General features: G+C 58.0%; 1 protein-coding gene across 7 annotated transcripts in view; it reads left to right on the forward strand.

Moving 5' to 3' along the window:
* Positions 1-19,309, forward strand: part of MGRN1 (mahogunin ring finger 1) — a 44,915-nt gene extending 25,606 nt beyond the window's left edge. For 2 of the 7 annotated variants that reach the window (XM_064478410.1, XM_031447693.2), the window contains 12 exons: positions 585-634; positions 2,303-2,350; positions 3,488-3,556; positions 4,720-4,879; positions 7,549-7,658; positions 9,842-9,907; positions 11,411-11,637; positions 12,215-12,314; positions 12,632-12,677; positions 13,983-14,081; positions 16,297-16,341; positions 17,727-19,309. In XM_064478410.1, the coding sequence (XP_064334480.1) occupies positions 585-634; positions 2,303-2,350; positions 3,488-3,556; positions 4,720-4,879; positions 7,549-7,658; positions 9,842-9,907; positions 11,411-11,637; positions 12,215-12,314; positions 12,632-12,677; positions 13,983-14,081; positions 16,297-16,337 (1,016 nt within the window). In that variant the 3' untranslated portion in view covers positions 16,338-16,341; positions 17,727-19,309. The remainder of the gene's footprint in view (positions 1-584; positions 635-2,302; positions 2,351-3,487; positions 3,557-4,719; positions 4,880-7,548; positions 7,659-9,841; positions 9,908-11,410; positions 11,638-12,214; positions 12,315-12,631; positions 12,678-13,982; positions 14,082-16,296; positions 16,342-17,726) is intronic. The other 5 variants (XM_031447687.2, XM_031447689.2, XM_064478409.1 and 2 more) reach the window with 3 other exon arrangements.
* The last annotated feature ends 2,057 nt before the right edge of the window (positions 19,310-21,366 follow it).

Below are 21,366 nucleotides of genomic sequence, written 5' to 3' on the forward strand. Positions count from 1 at the left end.
CTGAGCCTTCTCGGCTCCCCTTCCAGCTCCTCCTCCTGACTCAGGCACTCCCAGCCAGCCTGTCTCCTCCCGCTGTGGCAGAGCCACGCTGACAGCAGCTAGACAGGCCTCCGGTTCTGGGGTCCACCCCGCAGGGAAGTGATGAAGACAGTTAGCAGGGAGTGGCCGGGCCCTGTGCTCTGCTGCTGGCCTGTTGGATCCCTCCCCGCCCCTCCTCCTCCTGCCAGTCCTGCTGATCTCTCCCTTGCCACCACCACGGGCTTTGGGGGTCCCAGGCCAGGGCACAGATGCTGGAGCCCTGCCAGGCCCAGGCTTGTCCCCCAGCTCCTTGGCACCGCCAAGAAGTCCCTCCGTTTGCTGAGTGAGAGCTGGCCGTGGGCAGTCAGCAGTGGCAGCTCTGGGGGACAGTGAGGTGTGGGTCGGAGGGAGCCATAGGGCCCCCCAGGCAGAGGAAGGCGAGATGAGGATGAGCCCTCCAGCGGGTCTGGACTCTGCCTGCAGGGGAAGGAGAGATGCTGGAGAGAAGCAGCCCAGGGCGGGGGGCCAGGGGCCAGCTCTGACCCCTCTCCCCTCTCTCCTGGCAGTTGTGGAAGTGACTGGCCACGCCCACGTGCTCTTGGCCGCCTTTGAAAAGGTAAGTCCCCCCTGCCCCTTACTGTCCTGGTGATCCCTCATTTGTCATTGTATCCTGCATGCAGTAGGTGCCCCATGAATGCTGGTGGGGTGGACGAGTGTCTGCCATCTGCCTAGCACAGCCCTAGACATGCAGGCTCTCCTGAGGTCCCCAAGCTGGGTATGCCCTGCATGTAAAGAGGCCATTTACATCGAAGGCTTCACTTACAACTACCTTTATGGTTATGTGTGTTTGAACTTAGGATTTGCCCCTTTTTTCCACGTAGACGTGCATCCCCAGGCCCTTGGCTATTGACGTTTTGTGGCCATGTTTATGATGTGTGGTGGGGATGTTGTTGGTGAGGACGGTTAGCCTCACCGCTGGCTCTGCATTAGGGCACCTTGAGTTCTAGGGACAGCCCTTTCACTGACACTGTTGTTCCTGGGGGCCAGCCAGTTCCCTGTGTCTGTCCACACAGCGAGCGAGTGCCTGGCTGTATTGGGACAGGATCTCTGCTCGTCGAGAGCCCTGCTGGCCACAGTTGGGCGTGGCCCCTCTCTGAAAGTGCCACCCCCAGCCCCGCAGTGGTCCTTGACATTGGCCGGCGCTCTGCAGTTGTGAAGTATTTTCAGCACCAGCCTGTAGCCCAGGTGGACAAGGAGCAAGGACTCTGTGAGGAGACCAGGCTCAGACTTGTTCTGAACGTCCTGCCGACCCCTGGTCTCCTCGGCCTGGTGTGTATCTGCAGTCCTGAGAGCCTGAAGTACAGAGCCCAGCTCCTCCCTGTGATCCAGGTCTTTCTGGATCCCCCAGGGTATCAGTAGAGCCGGGCCTGGGCCCCCTCAGGTGAGGCTAGGTCTGTGCGCCCCCTGGTCTCCCAGGGCCATGGTGATGCCAGTGCCCGGGTAGAGGTGGCCCTCTCCCTCTCTGGGCTAGCCAGCTGCAGGCGCCCCAGTTCGGCCTCGTCGGAGGCGACAGTCACTGTTTCCCCATCATTGTGTTCTGGCGAGGCATTGGACCATCACTGGCGGACGTTCCATTCTGTGCCTCTGGTATAGAGCTCAGTGAGAAACTGCCTTGTTTTTGGAGTGCAGCGCACTAGAAACTTCCGTCGGAACCATCAGCCTCACAGGAAACTCTGAGTGTTGTTCTTGATCAACTCAGAAGGGGTAGCTGGTGAGCGAGAGTGCAGATCTGGTGCCTTGGCTAACTGCGTGGCCTCGGAGCCGGGTGCCTCCCTAGATGCCCCCGGACTGGTCTGCTCTGTCGTGTCCCCGTGGCTCTTGGAGCCTCGGGCCTTCCTCTGTGCGTGGATGTGCGGCGTCCTTGTGCCGTGTTCACGTTAGCCCAGGGAGTTCTTGGAGGGCTAGAACTGTTGGCTTGCTCTGCTTCTTGCCTCTGGGGGAGCATCTGTCCATTGCCAGATTTTGGCTGATGGTGGTGAACTTGAGTGTACTTGGGAACTGCCTGGGAGAGCTGGATTTTTTAGGTCTGGGTAGGACCTAGGAGACGGTATCTTGGAAAGACTCTGGGTGGTTTTGAAGCCAGGTCGGGGTCACACCTTGAGAAACCCCGGCCTTGCTCTGAGTCTTCTTGTAGTCCCTCCTTTTTTTCAGCTGTGGGTGTGGGTTGACTGAGAAAAGGACGTCAGCACAGCCGAGTTAACCTCTGTGTCTTTCTCCCCTGCAGCACGTCGATGGAAGCTTCTCCGTGAAGCCTTTAAAGCAGAAGCAAATTGTAAGTCCTTCAGAAGAAACATTGTGAGCCCTTTTGATGTGAAAGGCACGCATGCACACATGACCCAGTAGTCTCTGTGGATTATTCTCCCTGGGCCACCTTGGCCGCTGTGGGCCCTGGGCTCCGAGAGTCAGGGTCAGGGTCACCTGCATACCCGCCATGTACCTGCATTGACTGTTGTGGCCCTGAGTCTTGTCCGCCTTGAACTTAGTGAGAGTTCAGTAAATGTTTGCTGAATGAACAAATGCCGGATGGAGGGAGGAAACAAGAAACAAACGCTGCAGCCTCCCCTCTTCCTATTCACAAGTTGCTGACGATACCTCCGTGTGGGGCAGACTTGGATTGACTTAGTCCATATTTGAGAGGAAGGATGGGATATCTTGGAAGCAACGGGAGCTGTAGACCAGTACAGCCTTTTTCTGGGGTCGGTGATCCCCACGGTCCAACACCAGGAAGAATTATCCCTAGTGGGCTCCCACTTAAGTACCGTGAGGGCTTAGAGGATGGGGTCCCCTGAGCTGTACCTGTGGCCACAGTGGGGTCTGTTTCAAAAGCCGTGATTATTAGGTTGTCCTTGTGTGAAGCTGCTCAGGTGCGTTGGTGAGTTTTTTAAAAGAGGGGTCAAGAGAACTCTGGCAGATCCAGCCCTTGGGGGTGACAGGAGGGCCAGAGACCCCCGTGATAGCCAGGACCCTGGTGTCGGGAGAGCTGACCTGCAGGGCTGTGGCTGTCAGGACAGATGTCTGTGGTCTGTGAACTGTAAGAAATACAGTAGCTCAGACCACTTCTGAACACAGTCAGTGTGAGGCCCGGCTCCGGTCACTCTCGTGGGGCTGGTGACAGGTCCAAAGTGGTTTTCCTCTAGGCTTAGGCTGGGTAAGGTGGGTACGTAGGCTCCAGGCCCTCTGGGGTGTGCAGACGCCTGGCCCAGACCAGTGCCCGTGCTGCCTGTGGGCGGGGCAGGTGGCTCTTTTCCCCTCCCGTCGCCAGTGATACCTGCTCCCTGGGTTGTCAACCACGCCTGCCCCAGGACCTGAACCCGGCACCCAGGAGAGGTTGTCGGGCCAGGTGGGTGCAGAGGAGCCTTTGGTGGGGGTAGGGGGTGGGCAAATGCCCAGACACCCCTCTGCTCTCCAGGTGGACCGGGTCAGCTACCTGCTGCAGGAGATCTATGGCATTGAGAATAAGAACAACCAGGAGACGAAGGTACGCACTCGTGGGGCTGCTGGATGCCGGGCTGAGCTCGCTCCCCAGTGCTCCTCCCACCTGTGAGGAAGCGCGCCCGCGGAGTGACCTGTCCGGGGCCCCCTGTCCTGGCCAGGGGCCCGCAGATAAGCAGATGAACTGGTTTCCTGCCAAGCCTTCCCCTGGAGGCCCCAGACTCCAGCACTTTCCCTTAAGCGTTAAGAAGTTAAACCGAGTCTATGGGCCATTTTGTCCTTTTCCCAGCAAATTCACCGGCTTGTTACCCTCACTGGGTTGCCGGCTGTTAGGTGGGTCAGGGCGGCCTAGGAACGTGGGGCCCTCCTGCCTCAGGCATAGCCCGTGCCGCCTTGGCCTTTCCCTCCCTTTTCATTCACTGCACCCGCCAGCCGGCTCGACCTCTGACTCCTGTGACAGGAACCTGGTGGCCCACAGAGCCAGGGAGTCAACCTGTGCCTTTGTCATCATCTTAAGGCACGAGTGAAACTGCCGCCTCTTCTTAAGAATCTCTGGAGTCTCATGCCAGCTTCCACGACGGCTGGAACTGGCTGGAAGCCGGTGCTCTCTGCCCGGTTCGTGTGTCTGCACCAGAGGTCGGCCGACTTCCTAGAGGGCCGGGTCTTTGTCGTCCTCAGCCTCAGGCCCCGCAGCATCTGTCACTCCTGCTCATCCACCCGGCACCACGGGTGTCACAAAGAAGCAGCCACAGACATACAGGAACCCGGGGGCAAGGCTGTGTTCCAGCAAAACTTTGTTTCAGAAACAGGTGGCAGGCTGGACTTGGCCAGTTCATTTTTAGGCTGTTGCTGTGTCTTGATCCAGAAGCTACTACTTTTATTTTCCAGAAACTGCCGTTATTTAAGGAAAACATTTCAACAACTTACACTTGCCTGATTTTTTTGTTTGTTTGTTTTGACCAAGTAAACGCGCCTCCTCGGAGGATTTCTGTCCAGTACCGTCCTCCCACGTTGCCTCCTTGGTTCAGAGTGACAGGAGACCTGGGTTCTCCCAATTTGGGGGCATGTTAGGGGAGGGGCTGCCCTGCTCCTCGGCCACCTTCTCTGCCCCATGGGCCTCCCTGTGCCACCACATCCCCCCCCGCACCCATCTGGCCCCTGCCTCTGGCCTCGGGAGCCACAGACCCTGGGGCTGGGGTGTTCCCACAGCCCTCGGATGAGGAGAACGGCGACAACAGCAGTGAGTGTGTGGTGTGCCTGTCGGACCTGCGGGACACGCTCATCCTGCCCTGCCGCCACCTGTGCCTGTGCAACTCGTGTGCCGACACACTGCGCTACCAGGCCAGCAGCTGCCCCATCTGCCGGCTGCGTGAGTGGGGCTGCGGGTGCGGGGCGGCGGCAGGGAGCGCGAGGCACGGCGGTTGGCATGGGCGGGTGACACCCATGGCCACGGCGGTGGCAAGTTCTGCCTCCCGGAAAGTTAGGCTCAGGCTGAGCGTCCAGGAGGGGCTCCTGGGCAGCGTGTGCCGTGAGCCGCACAGTCAATTAGTGAGTCAGATCTTTATTTTAAAGAGTTCGGTGAGAAATTACAGTGAAATGAAAAGTGTGCTGCGTGTAAATGATCAAGGAATTAAATTTGGTTTCCTCGAGCATCCAGACCCTCTCAGTCAAAAAGTCATCACGTCGGGACTAATTCAGATTAAAATATTCCCTGATAGAGAGGATGTAATGGTTCTCCAGGTGTAAATCCTGCTGGTGAGGGGTTGGGTGTTGGGGGGAGAGCGCCCTCCTGTGGGATCTGAGGGACATTTTCTTTCCCGAGGCAAATGATGGCTTTTTTTTAAAGCAGAGATAAAGACTATCAGATTTAAGTCACTTTCAGAAATAATGGATTGGTAGATATGAAACTCTTAAATATAAAGTTATCTCTTTATGGCTACATTTAGTTCTTGGATTCATGACTGTTGACTATAAAACTTCTTTTTTAAAAACAGTTTACAGCTACAATAAAATACTTCAAAGCAATTAATCAGCAGACATGGCCTTAGGAAGCCCTGGAGGGAAAAAGGAAAGTGTTTTAAAAATAACAAAGCTTAGGTTGATTTTTTTTAATGCAAATTTGATCTTTATAACAAAGTGTTCTTTGCCCTATGAATATGTTTAGCATACTCAAAAACCTAACTTGGACTCAATAATTCTATATTGGTAACATATCATTTTACTTTGTCTCCCAATTTGATTTACTTTAGTTGTTTTTAGTGAATTACATTCCAGGTTAAAGGTATTCTGTTGTTAGTATACACAGAGTAGACAAATGGAGGGCATTTTAAAGGCATTTGTTAAATCATATATATTTCATTAAAATTTTTTTTCTTCTAGTTTTATTGAGATATAATTGACTTACAGAACTGTATAAGTTTAAGATGTACAATGTAATGATTTGATTTACATACATCATGACATGATTATCAGTTTAATAAACATCTATCTTCTCATATAGATACAAAATTAAAGAAATAAAAAACCATTTTTTGTGATGAGAACTTTTAGGGTTTACTCCCTTAGCAGCTTTCATACGTACCATGCAGCAGGGATTGTACTTAGCGTGTTGTACGTTAGATCTCTGGTACTTATTTATCTTATAGCTGGATGTCTGTACCTTTTGACCATCTTCGTCCAGTTCCCCCTCCCCGCACACCCACCTCTGGTAACCACAGATCTGACCTCTTTCTGTGTGGTTGGCTGGTTGGTTGGTTTTGGATTATAACCGACCTACAACACTGTTTAGTTCCTGTTAAACAACATAGTGATTTTTTTTCTTGTGCATTTGGAAACAATCACAATGAAGTCTAGTTACACTCTGTCACCATACAAAGATATTACATAGTTATGGATACATATTTACATATGACTGTATTTCCCACACTGTGTGGTTCAAACCTGTGACTCATTTATTTTGCAACTGGAAGTCTGCACCTCTTCATCTTACTCACCTATGTCTTTCCTCTCCCCACCTCTGTGTCACCTGGTAACCACGTGCTTGTTCTCAGTATCTGTAACTGTTTCTGTTTTGTTATGTTTGTTCATTTATTTTGTTTTTTAGATTCCACATGTAAGTGAAATCACAGAGTATTTGTCATTCTGCATCTGTCCTATGTCATTTAGCATAATAGCTTCTAGGTCCTTCCGTGTTGTTGCAAATGGCAAGATTGTATCTTTTTCTGGCTGAGTAATAGTCTATTACATGTAAATATGCCACATCTTCTTTATTCATTCATCTGTTGACAGGCTCTTAGGTTGCTTTCATATCTTGGCAATTGTGAATAGTGCTGCAAAGAACATGGGGTGCATGTATCTTTTCTAATTAGTATTTTTGTCTCTTTTGATAAATACCCAGGGGTGGAATTGCTGGGTCATATGGTAGTTCTGTTTTTTAACTTTTTAAGGAACCTCCATCCTGTTTTCTGTAGTGGCTGCCCCACCAACATGACATGAGGGCTCCCTTTTCTCCACTTCCTCCTCAGCACTTGTTACTTGTTATTTTTCTGACAGTAGTCATTCTGACAGGTGTGAGGTGTGGTTTTGATTTGCATTTCCCTGATGGTTAGTGATGCTGAACGTCTTTTCATGTGCCATATGGAAAAATGTCTATTCAGATCCTCTGTGCATTTTTTAATCGGGTTGTTTGTTTTGACATTGAGTTGCCAGTGTCTGGGTCAGACTGTGTGCTTTTAGTTGGCTGACAGGTGTAACTTGCAGCTACATTCACTGTCTGGTGTACAGTCCAGGGTTTGGCAGGTGAGAGGCCGGCTGTGCCCTGCCTGCCACCCCTAGAAGCTCTACTGGAGCGGAAGCCACGCTGTCTGGGCCTCGCCTTTCTCCCTCCCTCCCTCCCGGGGCTGTTCTGCCTCTGCCTCGGAAATGTGGCTTGTCCTGGGAATGCTGGGGGGTGGGTGGGTGGGGGTCAGTGTCCCTGAAACTTGCGGGTCTCGGTGGTGCTGTCCCGTGCTTGACGTGAACCCCGTCATTCTGCCGCAGCTTTCCGGGCCCTTCTGCAGATCCGAGCGGTTAGGAAGAAGCCTGGAGCCCTGTCCCCCATCTCCTTCAGCCCTGTTCTGGCCCAGAACATGGACCACGACGAGCATTCTGTAAGTGCCTCTTCCTTCCCGCCTTGGAAGGTGTTGGGGTGGAGAGAAGAGGGGTCTGGAGGAAGCCCCCGGCCATCATGCAGGCCCCGCTTTCGTGTTAGGACAGTGTCTGGCTCCTGGTGGGGTGGGTTGGTCAGGAGGCCCTGGTGGTGTGGCCAGGATGGGGCTGTCCAGGCTGTGCCCTCAGGGCTGTGCCATGCCAGGACCCAGACTGTCTGGCCAGCTCCCCCGCTTGCCAGCTCTCTGGGCCTCTGGCTCATTTGTCCAGCAGGCCAGGTGTGGTCCCAGCAGGCAGCTGTCAGAGTGTTGGGGTGATGCAGGTCGGCCCAATGAGCCCTGGCTTCCGGGATGCTGCTGCTTCTGCCAGTAGCAGATCATGTGATGCAGGGGGCCTTCCTTGAGTTAGAGCCATGCTGTCTGTCACCTTCACTCCACCAAGCCAGGCAGCCAGGGGGACTCTGTGCTCTTGGGGAGTGAGGTGTCCTCCAAAGGGTGACTGTGACATCCTCTGCCCACTCCTGGCCCACCTGTCTCCTGCCTGGGTGCACAGGAGGGCACCCGGCAGCCATCCACTTGGCTTGCTTCCCAAGAAGCTGTGTGTTAGACCTCACTGCAGCAGCCGAGGAAGTCAGACTTGGGCCTCAGGGACCTCGAGAGCAAAATGGGCAGGGACACAGACAGGGAGGGAGAGAGACACAAATGCAGAGAGACATGGAGAGAGGACAGGAGACAGATGGGGGCGAGGTTAGGAAGGGAGAGCAGAGAGATGGGCCAACAGGGAGAAAGGAATGGAAAGAGACACACACAGACGGGCATGGGGGCTGCAAGGGTGGACACATGGGGGCAGAAGGACTGAGGACGGACGTGGGGCCGGCCCGGCTCGAGCTCCCGGGTCCCAGCTGGCTTTGAGCGTTGTCAGCCAGCAAGCCCGTTTTCTTGGCTCTTGATTGAGGTTGTTTGGATCTCGTGATTCTTAAAGGCCCTGCCAGCTGCCTGAAAAGGGAAGAGAAGCAAAGCCCTTGGGTTGGCACAGCCACAGACAGGCTCCTGCACTCGGCCAGCGGGGGTGGTGTGCTTGGCCCAGCGGTTCTGAACATGAGGTCTTTTAAAAGTCTGGGAATTTTGTCTAAGACAGATTTCTGGCTTTTCTCTCAAATCTGAAGGTGTGGTCTTGCCACTGGATGGGGTTGCCCCTTGGGGTTGGGGTGCCCATTACCTCACTTCCCCCCTCCCCTGGGCCAGCCACACTGTTTAGCCTCCTGGGCCCCTGTTGACACCAGGCCCTCCAGCCATTTAACATTAGACTTGGTTTCGGAACAGAGCAGACTTTCTACAACAACACGTTTTTGGGGGAGAGGGGACTGGCACTGAGGTGTGATCTGCCCCTGAGGGAGGAGTCTCACTCTAGTTTGGAGGAATGGGCCTGGGTGGTGGGGTTTTATTGTTGCCTGTGTGCTCCTCTCCCGGTTTCTGCCCTGGCGTCTGAGGGTCAGGCAGGACCCTCCTGTGTCTGTCCCTCTTGTCCTGAAAGCCGAGGTGCCTCCCACAGTGCAGGGCAGCCTGGGGCGTGGATGGTAACCTCACACATGCCAGAGGGCCAGCGCCCCCTCTCTGGAGTCTACGATTCCAAGTAAATGGCCCTGTTCTCTGCCATGCTCCCTGCACGAGCAGCCTCCCCGAGGTCCCAGGGAGCCCAAAGGAAATGTTTTCTCTAGTGAGTCTGTTACGATCACTACAGGGTGGGGGTGATTGGGGGGTTTAGCTCCACTTTTAGGAGTTAGACTTGGTGATTAGATGAGACCGTGCTGAGCCTCAAAGAGGTGTCCAGGGCCTCAGGGTCCCTTCTCTGTGTCCAGTGGAGCCCACATGTGGGGAGGACCTGGCCACTTCCATGCCCAGCCTGTCCAGGACCTGCTGCTTGGGGTGACCCAGACCAGGGTGGCCCCCAGGGATGGAGACCAACTCTTTTAAGAGCTGCTTGGATGTGCAGGCCCAGCCCACCCAGGCCCTGAGGCAGAACCAGTGCTTGGCCAGGTCCCCGTGATTCAATGTGTTGAATTTGCAAAGCGCTGGCTCACGGCATGCCCAGAGGCCAGCGACCAGGGAGACCCCATCCAGCCAGCACCAGCTCCAGCGCCGCAATGGGGTGGCAGCGGTAAAACCTATGATTTTTATCTTGACAGTGTCCCTTTAAAAAATCAAAGTCGCACCCTGCCTCACTGGCCAGCAAGAAACCTAAAAGGGAAACAGTAAGTGTGTTCGGCCCCATGGCTCCGTCTTTGCCCCGCGCCCTCATCACTGCACCAGTGACCAGTATGGGAAGTCACTCTCACCCCCAGCTCACGTGTTTGGTTAATTTAATCTGTCAAATCCACTCTCCCCATTCCCAGTGTCTCTGCCCAGGAAGGGAGTTTTGTGGAACAAGCAAAGCTCAAGGTCTGTCGGCAAAAAGCCAGTCTCGCAGCCCCGCCGGGCAGCAGCGCCGGCCCCGGGCACCCCTGCTCGCCAGCTCTGCTTCTGCCCATGGTCTCCTGAGCACCCTTGTTTCCCTTTTTCTTCTTGCTGGCAGTGGGGTGACGGTGGAGGTGGAACTCAGGCCGCCGCTCTTGTGCCCACAGCATCCCCGTGCTTCTTGTCCTGCATCCCTGCTCTGCGGGCCACACTCTTGGTTCTCTCCCACTTGCCCTCCATCCCAGGGAGCAGGCTGGGGCCAGGCAGGCCTCTGCCGAGCCCCAAGCCCCCTTGGTAGAACACAGAGGGTCAGGGTCACCGAGGGTCAGCTAAGAGAGGGGTCTTCTCCTTGTTTCGAGGGGCGGGAGCGGCTTTAGAGTAATTATTTGCCTTTAAACTGAAGGCCTTTGGGAGTGAATGCAGGGGACCCAGGGGGCGCTTGCTGGGGGCAGGAAGCTGCCCCCCACAGCCTCCCTGTTCCCCAGGGTCACTCTATCACCTCCTCAAAAGGCCAGCTGGGCAGGTAGGAGCCCATGTAGAGAGCTGCCCTTCACCTTGTTAATGAAGAGTGAGGGCAGGTGGCCACCCTGCCCAGTCCCATGGTGCCCGAGGCCTGACTGACGTCTCCCTGATGTCTCCACTCCCCCTTTGCTTTAACCCTAAAGCAAGGCTCAGCCTATTGACTTGATCCACTCCCAGAGCGGGCAGAACTAGTTCTGAGCAGGGTGTCCATTAGATTCACCCGGAGTACGTGTCAGCCCTGCGGCTGCTTGTCCCAGGCCACGGGGCTCACAGCCCGGCCGGGCCCCTGTGCCAGGCAGGGCTCCGCAGGCAGGTCCTCTCCGGCCTGGATCACGCATTCCTTCTGGTTTCTCCCACCTCTGCCATGGCTTCGCTCCCCTCCTGCTCCTGCCACTCCTCCCACTAACCCTCTCTCACTCTCTGCCCCAACCAGGCAGGAGCAGAAAGCCAGGTAGGGGCTGGGGTGGCCTTCTGAGTGCTCTCTTTCCCTCCGTCCTGGGCACCGACTGGGGCACTTGGGCGTCCAGGGCTGCATGCTGCAGCTGATGGCCGAGGGAGCCCTGAGCAGGGGTGTCTGATGCTGCTCTGGACTTCTTGGCACCCCTTGAGGGAGGGGGGTATGAGTCCCTAGAAGGCAGAGTGGACAGGAAGTGATCAGAGAGTAGTTCTGGGGAGTAGACCCTCCCTGGAACACAAGGTCAGTGTCTGGGGCTTTGTCACTGTGGGCAGTGGGCAGGGAGCCTGATCGGCCAGTCCCTCACCTGCGCTTGTCCCTGCAGAGCTCTGACAGCATCCCGCCCGGCTACGAGCCCATCTCCCTGCTCGAGGCGCTCAACGGCCTTCGGGCCGTCTCCCCGGCTATCCCCTCGGCCCCCCTTTATGAAGAGATCACCTACTCGGGCGTCTCGGATGGCCTGTCTCAGGCCAGTTGTCCACTCGCTGGGATCGATCGGATCATGGAAAGCAGCCACCAGAAGGGCAAGCCCCGGAGCAAGTCCCCTGACAGGTGAGGCCAGGCCAGCATGCCCCCCAGGAAAGGTGTGTGGGACCCTCCAGGTACATATCACCCTTGTTTGTGACCCTGAGGTTGGGCCCACCTCGCTCGGTGATTACAGGGTCCTCATCACTGATCAGTGACCTTCAGGGCCACACAGTAAGGGTCAGTTGTGGTCCCTTGGACACTTGGAGGTACCTGTGACCAGCCCTGCTGTTTAGTCTTTCCTCACATGCGTGCTGGTTTTCTAGAAAAGTGTAAAGGAAGTACAGGTTCTATAAAACCAGCCACCGGCCCTGAGCCTTATACGTGTGGCAGAGACTCCGAAGATACAAAGGGAAACAGGAGGAAACATGGGGACCTCTCCTGCTGCTTCCCCAGCGCCCCCACCCCCAAGGCTCTACCCTTTCTCTGGAAACAGTGCCAGGTGCGGCCTGTGGGTGCAGGTGGCGGGCGTCCTGTTAACATACACACGGGGCAGGGGGTGCTGTTCCTCAGGACTGGCACACTTCCCTGGCTCCCCCAGGGCCTTGGCTTGGGTGGGGTTGGCGTGGCTCATCCACTTGTCCTCCGCTCTCTCTGTCCCCAGCACCCTGCGGTCCCCATCGTCCCCCATCCAGGAAGAGGACAACGCGGAGGCTCCGCCCCCGCCGAGTGGGGCTGGGCTGGCGCTGAGCAGCTCCCCCGAGGTGAGGCCCCCACCCACGCTCCTCCGTCCTGCCCTTGTTTCTTCTGTCCCCACTGCCCGCCTGCTGTCCTCCGGACCCTGGGCCCCGCCCTGCCACTCCCTCGCGAGTCTGCGCCGGCTGCTGTGACTTCTGCCAGCGTCGGCGTCCTCGTCTGCGGGGCGGAGCCCTGCGGAGGCTGCAGGGGGCGCCGCGGGAAGCATAGGTGGTTGGTCCTGGCCAGCGTGTCCGGGACTGGACTCACCCTGCAGCCTCCCCCGGAAGCCCGATGCCGGGCTGTCAGCTCTGGGGCTCCAGGCACGTTCTCCTTTGTTTCCTAGAGCTTCACCACAGAGGAGGTTGACGAGACTTCGTCCCTAAAGCAAGGTAAGCCCTCTCCTCCTGGGGCTCTCGTGCCCCGGCCGGGGAAGAGGCGGCGCCTCCGGGGCTCTCTGCAGGCTCCTTCGAGCTGTGCTGGCCACCCTCCTGGGGTCACACACTTCAGTTCCTACACGATCTCACAGAGAACAGCCCCTGGCCACTCCTGGTTTTCCTTCCCTACCTGTCTGTTTAGTGGTAGCAGCTCTTCTGTTTCCCGCCAGGGGTGTCCTGCCCGTGCCCACACCCCACGCCCCGTGCACGTCCTCCTGGCTCGGCCGCCCAGCCTGGCACAGCCAGTGGCCAGGGCGAAGGGGTGCAGCTTAGCCGGGCCCCTCTCCTGCCCGTCCCCTGTGCAGAGGGCCTTGAGCCTCTCTCCTCAGCAGAGGGCTTAGCACATGACGGCCCCCCGGGGTCCAGTCCCAGCTGCTGCTGCTGTGCACTGACTCTGAGGGGGGATGACCCCACCTCTGCATAGTGGGGCATGAGGTGCCTCCCAAGCCTTCCTCTGCCAGTTGGGGAGATACTGTTTCTCTGCTGTCACGGTCCCTCCTTCCTGTGCTGGGCTGTTGAGGAGGCTGAGGCTCAGGGTTGGTGTCAGCAGAAGCCGAAGGCCCCTTCCCTGAGAGTCAGAGCCAGGAGGTGGCCACAGTGTGGTCAAGGCCCCCAGAGCAACCTGCAGCTGCTCTGTGGCTGTGACCTTCTCCCTGCCAGTGGCCCCTGCGCTGCCTGCAGGTGTGGGCAGGACCTTGGGCCTGGGTGTGAGTGTGGGCACCCGGGGCAGGGTGCCCACCCAGGTTGGGGTCTGCTCTGGGAACACAGTGCTGTTGCTTCCTGCCCAGCATGCAGGGCAGGTCGCTCTGCCTCTCAGGCCTCAGCTCCTTCACCTGCAGCCAAAGCTCCTTCCCTCCTGCACGTAGTGCGTACTGGGACCAAGGGTCTGGGCCCCTCTTCTGCCCAAGGGGATGCCCCACGAAGACAGTGCAGGTCCCGGCTGAGAACTGATGTGTGAGGGAGAGCAGCCGCACATGTCAGGCCCCCTGCTGCAGGCGTGGGGGCCAGAGGGCTGTGCACCCCACCTGCTCATCCAGGGAGAAGACAGTTAAATCTGTAACCGTTCCGTGTTGTCTTTTAAACGAGGGTATGTGACCTTTTTTTGTATAATAAAAACAAAACAGCCCCATGCTGAGAGGCAAGAGAGAAAGGAAAGAAGAAGAAAACAGAACATCTGTCTCTGGGTCCTGGGAGAGCAGAGGGGTGAAGGTGTAGTCCGGGCCCCAGTGGCTCGGTCCCTGACTGCCCCCTCCTCTGCAGGGAGCCGAGTGCCATCCATTGAGAACGTCCTGCAGGATGGCAGCCCTGAGCCCTGCAGCCGTGGCCAGCCGGGCGCACCTGCCGACATCTACCTGCCAGGTGACAGCATTGGCCCATGGTGTCGGGGGGGACGTGCGGTGGCTCAGCTGTCCCCATGGCATGGGGACCTGCTGTCTGCTTAGGGAGGGGCTGGCCCATGGGGAGCCCCCTCCGTCTCCCTGTCTCTGATCCTATGCTCCTTCTGTTGACCTGCAAAGCACGGCCAGGCCGGGGTTCCATAGTCACCTTGCAGCCCCTGACTCTTGGGGGCAGCACTGTTGGCTGAGACCCCTTTTCACCCCAAAACCAGCTCAGCCTTGGGAAGGCGGAAGAGGCTTCTTGTTTAAAGCCAGGCAGGCAGATCTGGTCCCACTGCATCGCTACCTTTCTTCACCTGTGGGCTGTGCCCGGTGCCCCAGCAGCAGGGCCTCTGCCACAGGCAGCTGCAGACAGAAACCTGCCTGCCCGCCCCAGGTTTGACAAGGGCCACTATCCTCCACCACTGGCTGGGGGAGCTGACAGGCTTCATGGTCCCCGGGGAAGGCAGCACGTCCGGGCCAGGGTGCAGGACACAGGCCAGGGCACGAGGTGTGAGCAAGGCTCAGGGGCATGCAGGGCCCCCTCTTCCAAGGCCTCTGCTCAGGGCCCTGTGGCCTCAGCTCTGCTCTCTGTTCCTCTGGGTCAAGATCCTCAGTTTCAGGGCCTGGGCCCCAAAGACGGGGGACAGGCACTGGGGGCTCTCAGACATTTGTGCCCGGCACCTGCTGTAACATCCCATGAGGTTCTGTAATCAAGATAAAAAGCCACGTTGCCCTCAGAGAGCCTGGCTCCTGCCTTGTGACTGGGAGACCCCTTCTCACCCCTGATCGGCCCCAGGAGCCACCATTGCCTGGTCCCCTGGTCTGGGCTTGAGAGGCTGTGACATGCTTTGGTCTGAAAGGGCCTCTTGTCCCTGGGCTTCTGGATGAGCAGTGGCCTGTGCAGACAGAGGGTCCAGTCAGAGGACAGGGGGTTACCAGGTGTGAGAAGGGAGGGCAGAGATTGGGTCACTGACATACAAGAGCCTATCCAAAGGAACCTATGGTGAAAGCTGTGTCTGGGACCTTAGATAAACACAGAATTCCAGCAAGTTCTTTCAGACGACTTAGTATTGCATTATGATGAAAACCTGGGTGGGAGCAGAGGGTCAGAAGAAGGACTCAGCTTCCTGGAGCCACAGGTGTGAGCCCTGCTCCTGCAGGGCGGCCCCTGGGTGCGGCAAGGGGCACCCTGACCCCACACGGCCTCTTTAGGGCCACCCGCACCCCTCAGCCCTCTAGTGGCCCGCGGAGCATTCAGGTGTCAGCAGGTCAGGACAGGCCACAACCAACTGGCCCAGCCCACAGGTGAGACCAGCACCTCTGGCTCTGCCCCCAGGCAGGTGTCTCGGGCTTCCTTTAGCGCCGCACTGGGAGCCGAGACAGTTGGCTGTGGAGGTGGTAGAGGAGAGGCCTCAGGGGCCGAAGGCCGGCCGTGGGGCCTGATGGGGCGGGAAGGTCGGGTGCCGTCACGGCTCCTGGGCTCGGCGCCGGCTCAGCGCGCTGCCCGCTCTGCAGGGTGGGGCTCATTCTTGATGTCAGAGCAGAGAGGAGGCTGTGCCGTTCCATCCTGCATCCGCTCCCCGCGAGCACAGCTGCTCAGCACCTGGGGCCGGGCAGGGGTCCTCGTGGTCGCGCTCACCTCTTGAGTCACCCACGCCCACACTGGCGCCCTCTGTTCTCCTGCCTTTCTCCCTTAGCGGGAACCCTGCGCATCTCCACATCTGTGTGTGTGTGTTTCAGAATAGGGGGACACACTCGGTCTCCACAATTGCACAGCGCCCCCTGGTGGATGGAGCGTAATTAGTAAAGCTAGTGTCCCCTGTGGATGGGAAAAAAGGAGGTGGGAGGAAATCCATAGAACGGTGAAATCCTTAGATGTGTGGCATCCCAGCAGCCTTGAGGGTGGTGGCCCTTCCCGGACCTCACCCTCCCCCGGGTTCTGCCGGCCCCTACACGTCCCACCCTGGGCTGAGTTCCTCTGCACAGCACTGAGCCCAGTGCTGTTTCTCAGATGTTTTCGGCGTGTCTTTTTTTCCGTGTCAGCACATCTGTTTGTGCGGGCGTTTGTTTCCACTGTGTCCTGCCCACCCCCAGCCCAGCACTTTGTCCTAAAGCCGGTGCCTCTGCCCTGGAATGTGCTGGCCCCTTCGAGCGCTTTGCTAACCGAGCTTCCGTCTCTCTCCTCCTCTGCACAGCCCTGGGGCCCGGCTCCTGCTCTGGTGGTTTAGAGGAGTAAGCTGGTACGTGATGCCTTCACACAAGTGGCGGGGGCTCTGCGGGCGGCCTCTGCAGGATGCCAGAGAGAGGACCCCAGCCGCCCTCCCTCTCCTGCTCCTGCTGGGGTTTCCTTCCCATTTTCCGGGCTCCTTCCACATCCATGTCTTCTCCAGGCCCTGGATTCTGAATTCAGAGCTCTCCAGACACCGCTGCGGAGGTCCCCTGAGAGGTGGTCCTGGGGGTCTGATGTAGGCTTTTAGACCCAGAGGATACTCCATCTGAACCAGGTGACCCAGTCAGGCTCTTGCAGCCTCGAGGGTCCCCAGGATCAGTGATTCAGCCCCCAGCTGAGACCCTGCTGTGGTTGACAACTAACCTGTCCCTCCACCCACCTCTGGAACCTTCTGGAACCCCAGCACACTCTGATGTCTGTGAGGTGGTCTTATGAGGTGGTCTCCCCACCTGACAGGGAGGTGCCCTCTCCCCAGGCAACCCAAACACGTTTTTACAGGAGGCAGTCCCGAGAGTACCACCAGAATAGGCAGATGTGTTGGGGACCCCCGCCCCTCCTTCAGGTGACGTCAGCCCCTCCAGGAAGTCTGGTGATGAGAACCTGGTGCCTTGGTGGCCGCACAGGCCTTGTCTTACTTGAACCTTTCTTGTGACGAAGCTAACCCTCTACTGAAGTAGGACCCAGCACTGTTACAAGGGTGGTCCCAGCCTCAGCCACGGGAGATGCTGAGTGTTGCCATTTATGTAAAACTTCCAGAAATAGGAAGCAGGTCTGACTCAGCCACCGAGAACTGCATGGCAGAGCTGGCTTCCCGTGAAGAGACCCTTCACAGAGTCGCCAAGTGTCCGTCACAGGCTGTGGGGGGCTGCTTGGTTTGCCATTTGAAGCTGCCCTGGAGCCCTGCGTGCAGGTGGTGGGCGGCCCTGGAGGTGTGCCGCCCCCCCTGCTCCCTCCCCGCTCCACCAGGGACTGGCTCCTCCCAGCATCCTGTGAGCGCTGCATGGAGTTGACAGGAAAGGCCTCTGAGGAGGGCAGGCTGGGGCCCCTGCTGGGTGCACCCAGGTCCCAGCCACTCCCCTCTGCCTGCGTTGGCTGAGTTCCAGCCCCTATTCCAGGGGTAAAATCGCCACAGAACCGCAGCTGGTCAGAGCCCAGGAGCATGAGTGGGTGGGGAACCCAGGGGCCAGCAGCCCCAGGCACCCCATTGCCTTCAGTTCCAGGGCTGCGGTTCTGTTGCTGGCACCCAGGGGTGATCTGCTCTAAGACGGACAGGCTGGCTCACTCTGGCCACATGGCAGGGCTGCTGGTGGGAACCCAGAGCCTGGCGGTAAAGGGAGCAGTGAGGCCAGACAGTTAAGCCAAACACGACCCTCCTCTCTCTCTCTCCCATTGCAGGATGGTCCACCTCCATGGAGACGCCCCGCAGCCTCCACGCCACCGGGCCCCCTCGGCCTCCACTTGGTGGCCCCAGTCCTGACGCCGGGGCCACTGAGCTGACCCCACTCTGAGAGCCTGGCCAGGCTGGCAGCATGGAGCCCTCAGCTCCTCAGACTTTGCCAAGAGGTTGCCCGGACTCCAGGGTGAACTCTGGCCTCTCCTGTCTGCACGCCCTCATGGTCACTGGCTCCAAGGGGCCACGTGACCCTTGATTGAAGAGCACAGTTGACTGTCCCCTCTGACAACCCCCGTTTTTTACGGTTGACATGTTTGTAAATGGTACAAGATGAAGGACAGTGGTTTCCTGTGCTGGGAGCTGAGCGCGCCAGGATCTCTCCCCAAATGTCCTCCCCACATGCAGCCTGGATGGGCCTCACCCAGCCCAGGGGGTAGATGCTCAAGAACTCAGCAAACCCGAGAGTTTATTGGCAGGTGAAGTGCTATCTTCCCAGGCAGTGCCAGGGGGGCCTTGTGGGAAGGAAGTGCGGTCCGAGTCTCACTCAGTCAATGAAGGAAATAGTGCCTGTCCCCTCCCCATGTGCTCAGACTCCCTCCCTCTCCCCCTCTCCCAGCCCAGCACCCTGCCAGGCCAAGAGGCAGTGAGGCAGGTGGGGTCTGGCTGTTGTCAGCAGTTGTGTCCAGGGGCCCCTCTCTGAGCCCCACACCTTCTCAGAGGCAGCTTTGCCCACATCGGACCCTTGGGGTGGGGGGCCCCGCTCGGCGCTGCTGTCCACCTGCCCACCTGCCTCAGGAGGGCCTGAGCGGCTCTCAGCTCCCTCTCTAATGGCACTTCACATTTTTCTCTGATGTGTTCTGTTTGGGGTTTCTGCATTCTGACCTGCCTGGGGGCAAGGGTCCCATCCGTGTTTTGTTTTTTTTTTTAAGATAAACCTTCTGGGCAACAGAAGGGCAGAGGGGACACTTGGCCCTGATGCCCCCAGGCGAGAGTGGCCCCAGCAGGACCTTGAGCCCGGTGGGTGGGTCTGCAGCTCCTGGGGTGCGACCGCTTTCCTGGCAGGAGGGAGACGGGCCCACTTCCCAAGGAGCTGCCCTGGGCAGGACGGTTCTGGGGCGGCCGGCAGCACAGCCGGAGGCCTGTTGAGTGGGAGACTCGGGGGTAGACAACTCCTCTTCTCTCCAGTTGAGCCTGTGAGCAGAGGCCACACTCGGGGCAGCCTGCCCTGGCTGCTGGCTCCCTGCCTCCCCTCCCTTCCCACCCACCATGTGCCCCTGGGTGCACGGATGCCAGTACACGCACACGTGTACACACACACACACACACACACACACACACACTCTCCCTCTCTCCCTCCCCCTCCCCCCCTCCCTCTCCTCACACTGACCACTTCCCTCTCCTCACACCTCCTCAGCAGCCAGTGCCCTGGCCTCTCACTAACGGTATTGGTGCCAGTAACTCTGAAGGACGGGACGCAGACTGCCCTGTCTTGGACTTACATGTGCTATCATTTGATGTACTCTGATTGGCTAGTTTTTGTTCGTTTTTAACTGTATATTTATAGTAATAAAATCATGCAGCAATACCCTGTCCAATCCTTCGTCCGTGCATAACACCACAAGACCGAGGCTGCTTCTTGGTTGGGAGGCAGGACAGCTGAGTTGTGGCGGCTCTGACACCCTCATGGCAGTGCACACGCCCCCTTGTGGCTGCAGCCTCCGTTACCTCGCATGTAAGATGTCGGTGACCCACGACTTCCAGGAAGGCGTGAGGACTGCTGGTTATTACTCTTGTGGTCATTGTCATGATGTTCATTGTTGGGTTGGAGCAAAAGGGAGGCACCCTTGGGACTTGACTGTGTGTCCTGAGCAGGTGGGAGAGCCCAGGGCCTCCAGGTGTGTGAGTCGCTGCAGCCACACCGCCTGCATCCCACTGCTGTAAACTGAGTGCCTGCTGTGCCTGCAGAAGGCAAAACGGGCAAGGCGCCTGGGTGTCCTGGTCAGTGAGACACCACACAGGTAATCCAAGTCTCCCCAGGTCTTGTTACTGTTAAGAAGAGTCAGCAGGTAATGAGACGAAGTTAATTTAACCTGTGGTTGGGGAGGGCTTCTCTGAGACTTTTCGGCTGAGCCCTGAAGGATGCTAAGGAGCTGGCCCAGAAGAGCACCCCAGGCAGCCATCCCAGCAAGTGCAAAGGCCCAGAAGCAGGAGTGGGCCTAGTGTGTCCACCAAGTAGCTGAAGCATCAAGAGTCGGGGGCGGTGGGGTGGAGACACCCTGTGGGGGCAGGCAGAGTTTTAGTCTAGGAACAATCACAGGTTTCCAAGCAAAGGAGCAACTTTCTCCAGCTGTCACGTGAGGAACGGATTGGCAGGACAGGACAGGTTTGGCTGCCAGGATGCTGGAGCCCAGCCGGGGCCCTCTGCTTGGCCTGAGCTCCCCTGCCTGGTGAGCAGGGAAAGGCTGGCGCCCAGAATGCCCACTGCAGCACTGTTCGAACCACTGCTGGCCAGCGGGGCCCCTAGCTCTGTTGTAGACATCGTTTCAAGCAGCCTCCTTTGGTTCCCCCAATGCAGGCACTTAAGGGTGGAACCAGTGTTCTAAGCCGACTTGTCCTACGTCAGGGAAGGCCTGCCATCCTTGCTGGTGCCTGGGTCTGGCATGTCCTGGTGTGGGAGAAGGGCGTTTAGTGCCACATGGGTTCTTGCATGGGCTACACTGGCTCTCCCTCCTCACTGTCCCCAAATGACCCAGCTCCTTTATTAATAATGTCTATGAGCTGGAGGCAGGGTCCTTTCTGAATGAGCCCTTCCCCTTGCTGACCTCCCCGGAATGTGGCTTCCCCTGCCAGCTGTGGTTGCCCCAACTGAGCCCTGACCCCTGGCAGAGAGCCACGGTGGGGGAAAGGCTCCCTCTGGGTCCTTACTCCCCGTGGACAGAACATTGACTCTCCTGACAGAGCACCACCTTGGACCCATAAGTGAGCTTCTGGCAGATCCTGCCAACTCTTGCCTGCCTTCTGCCCCTCTCGCCTCCTGCTCGGTCCCACTTAGGGCAGCCTTCCCTGTGCCACAGAGCTTACTCTCACTGCACCACTCTCCCAAGGGGCTGGTGCATGAGGGGCACCAGAGCAGGATTCAGGGAGCAGCCGCACTACTCTCCCTCGGACAGTTTCTGATGCTTTCGAGCCCCACAACTTCATTCCGCAGTTCAGAAGCCGGGTAAGTACCTCATGCCCCCTTCCCTGGAAGCTTCGAGGCTTTCTGCTGCGGACATTGGGTAGGAGATGGTGGGACTCTAGGGTGGGATCCTGGTTCTCACGAACTGCTGGATGCCCTCAAGCAAGTCCTGTTCGTCTCAGTGCCGAGTCCGCACTTGGCTCCCGCCAAGTGGGCTGTCGCATTGCATCCTGGCTCCTGTAGTTTTAGGGAATGGTGGGCGGGGCCCGCTCGAGGCGCGCGGCTATTGGGTGGACGGCTGGGGCACGCACCGCCTTTCCCTTTGCGCACGCACATTCCGCCTTGCAACGACGCGTCGGAGAGCTGCGTTAAGCTGTGCCCTGATACACGCCAGCGATTGGTGGAGAGGCGGGGCTCTGGTGCGCAGCTGCCCGCGGATTGGCCAGGCGCGGCGGAGGCGGGCC

The sequence above is a fragment of the Camelus dromedarius genome, chromosome 24 (genome assembly GCF_036321535.1).
Source record: "Camelus dromedarius isolate mCamDro1 chromosome 24, mCamDro1.pat, whole genome shotgun sequence".
Taxonomy (NCBI): Eukaryota; Metazoa; Chordata; class Mammalia; order Artiodactyla; family Camelidae; genus Camelus; species Camelus dromedarius.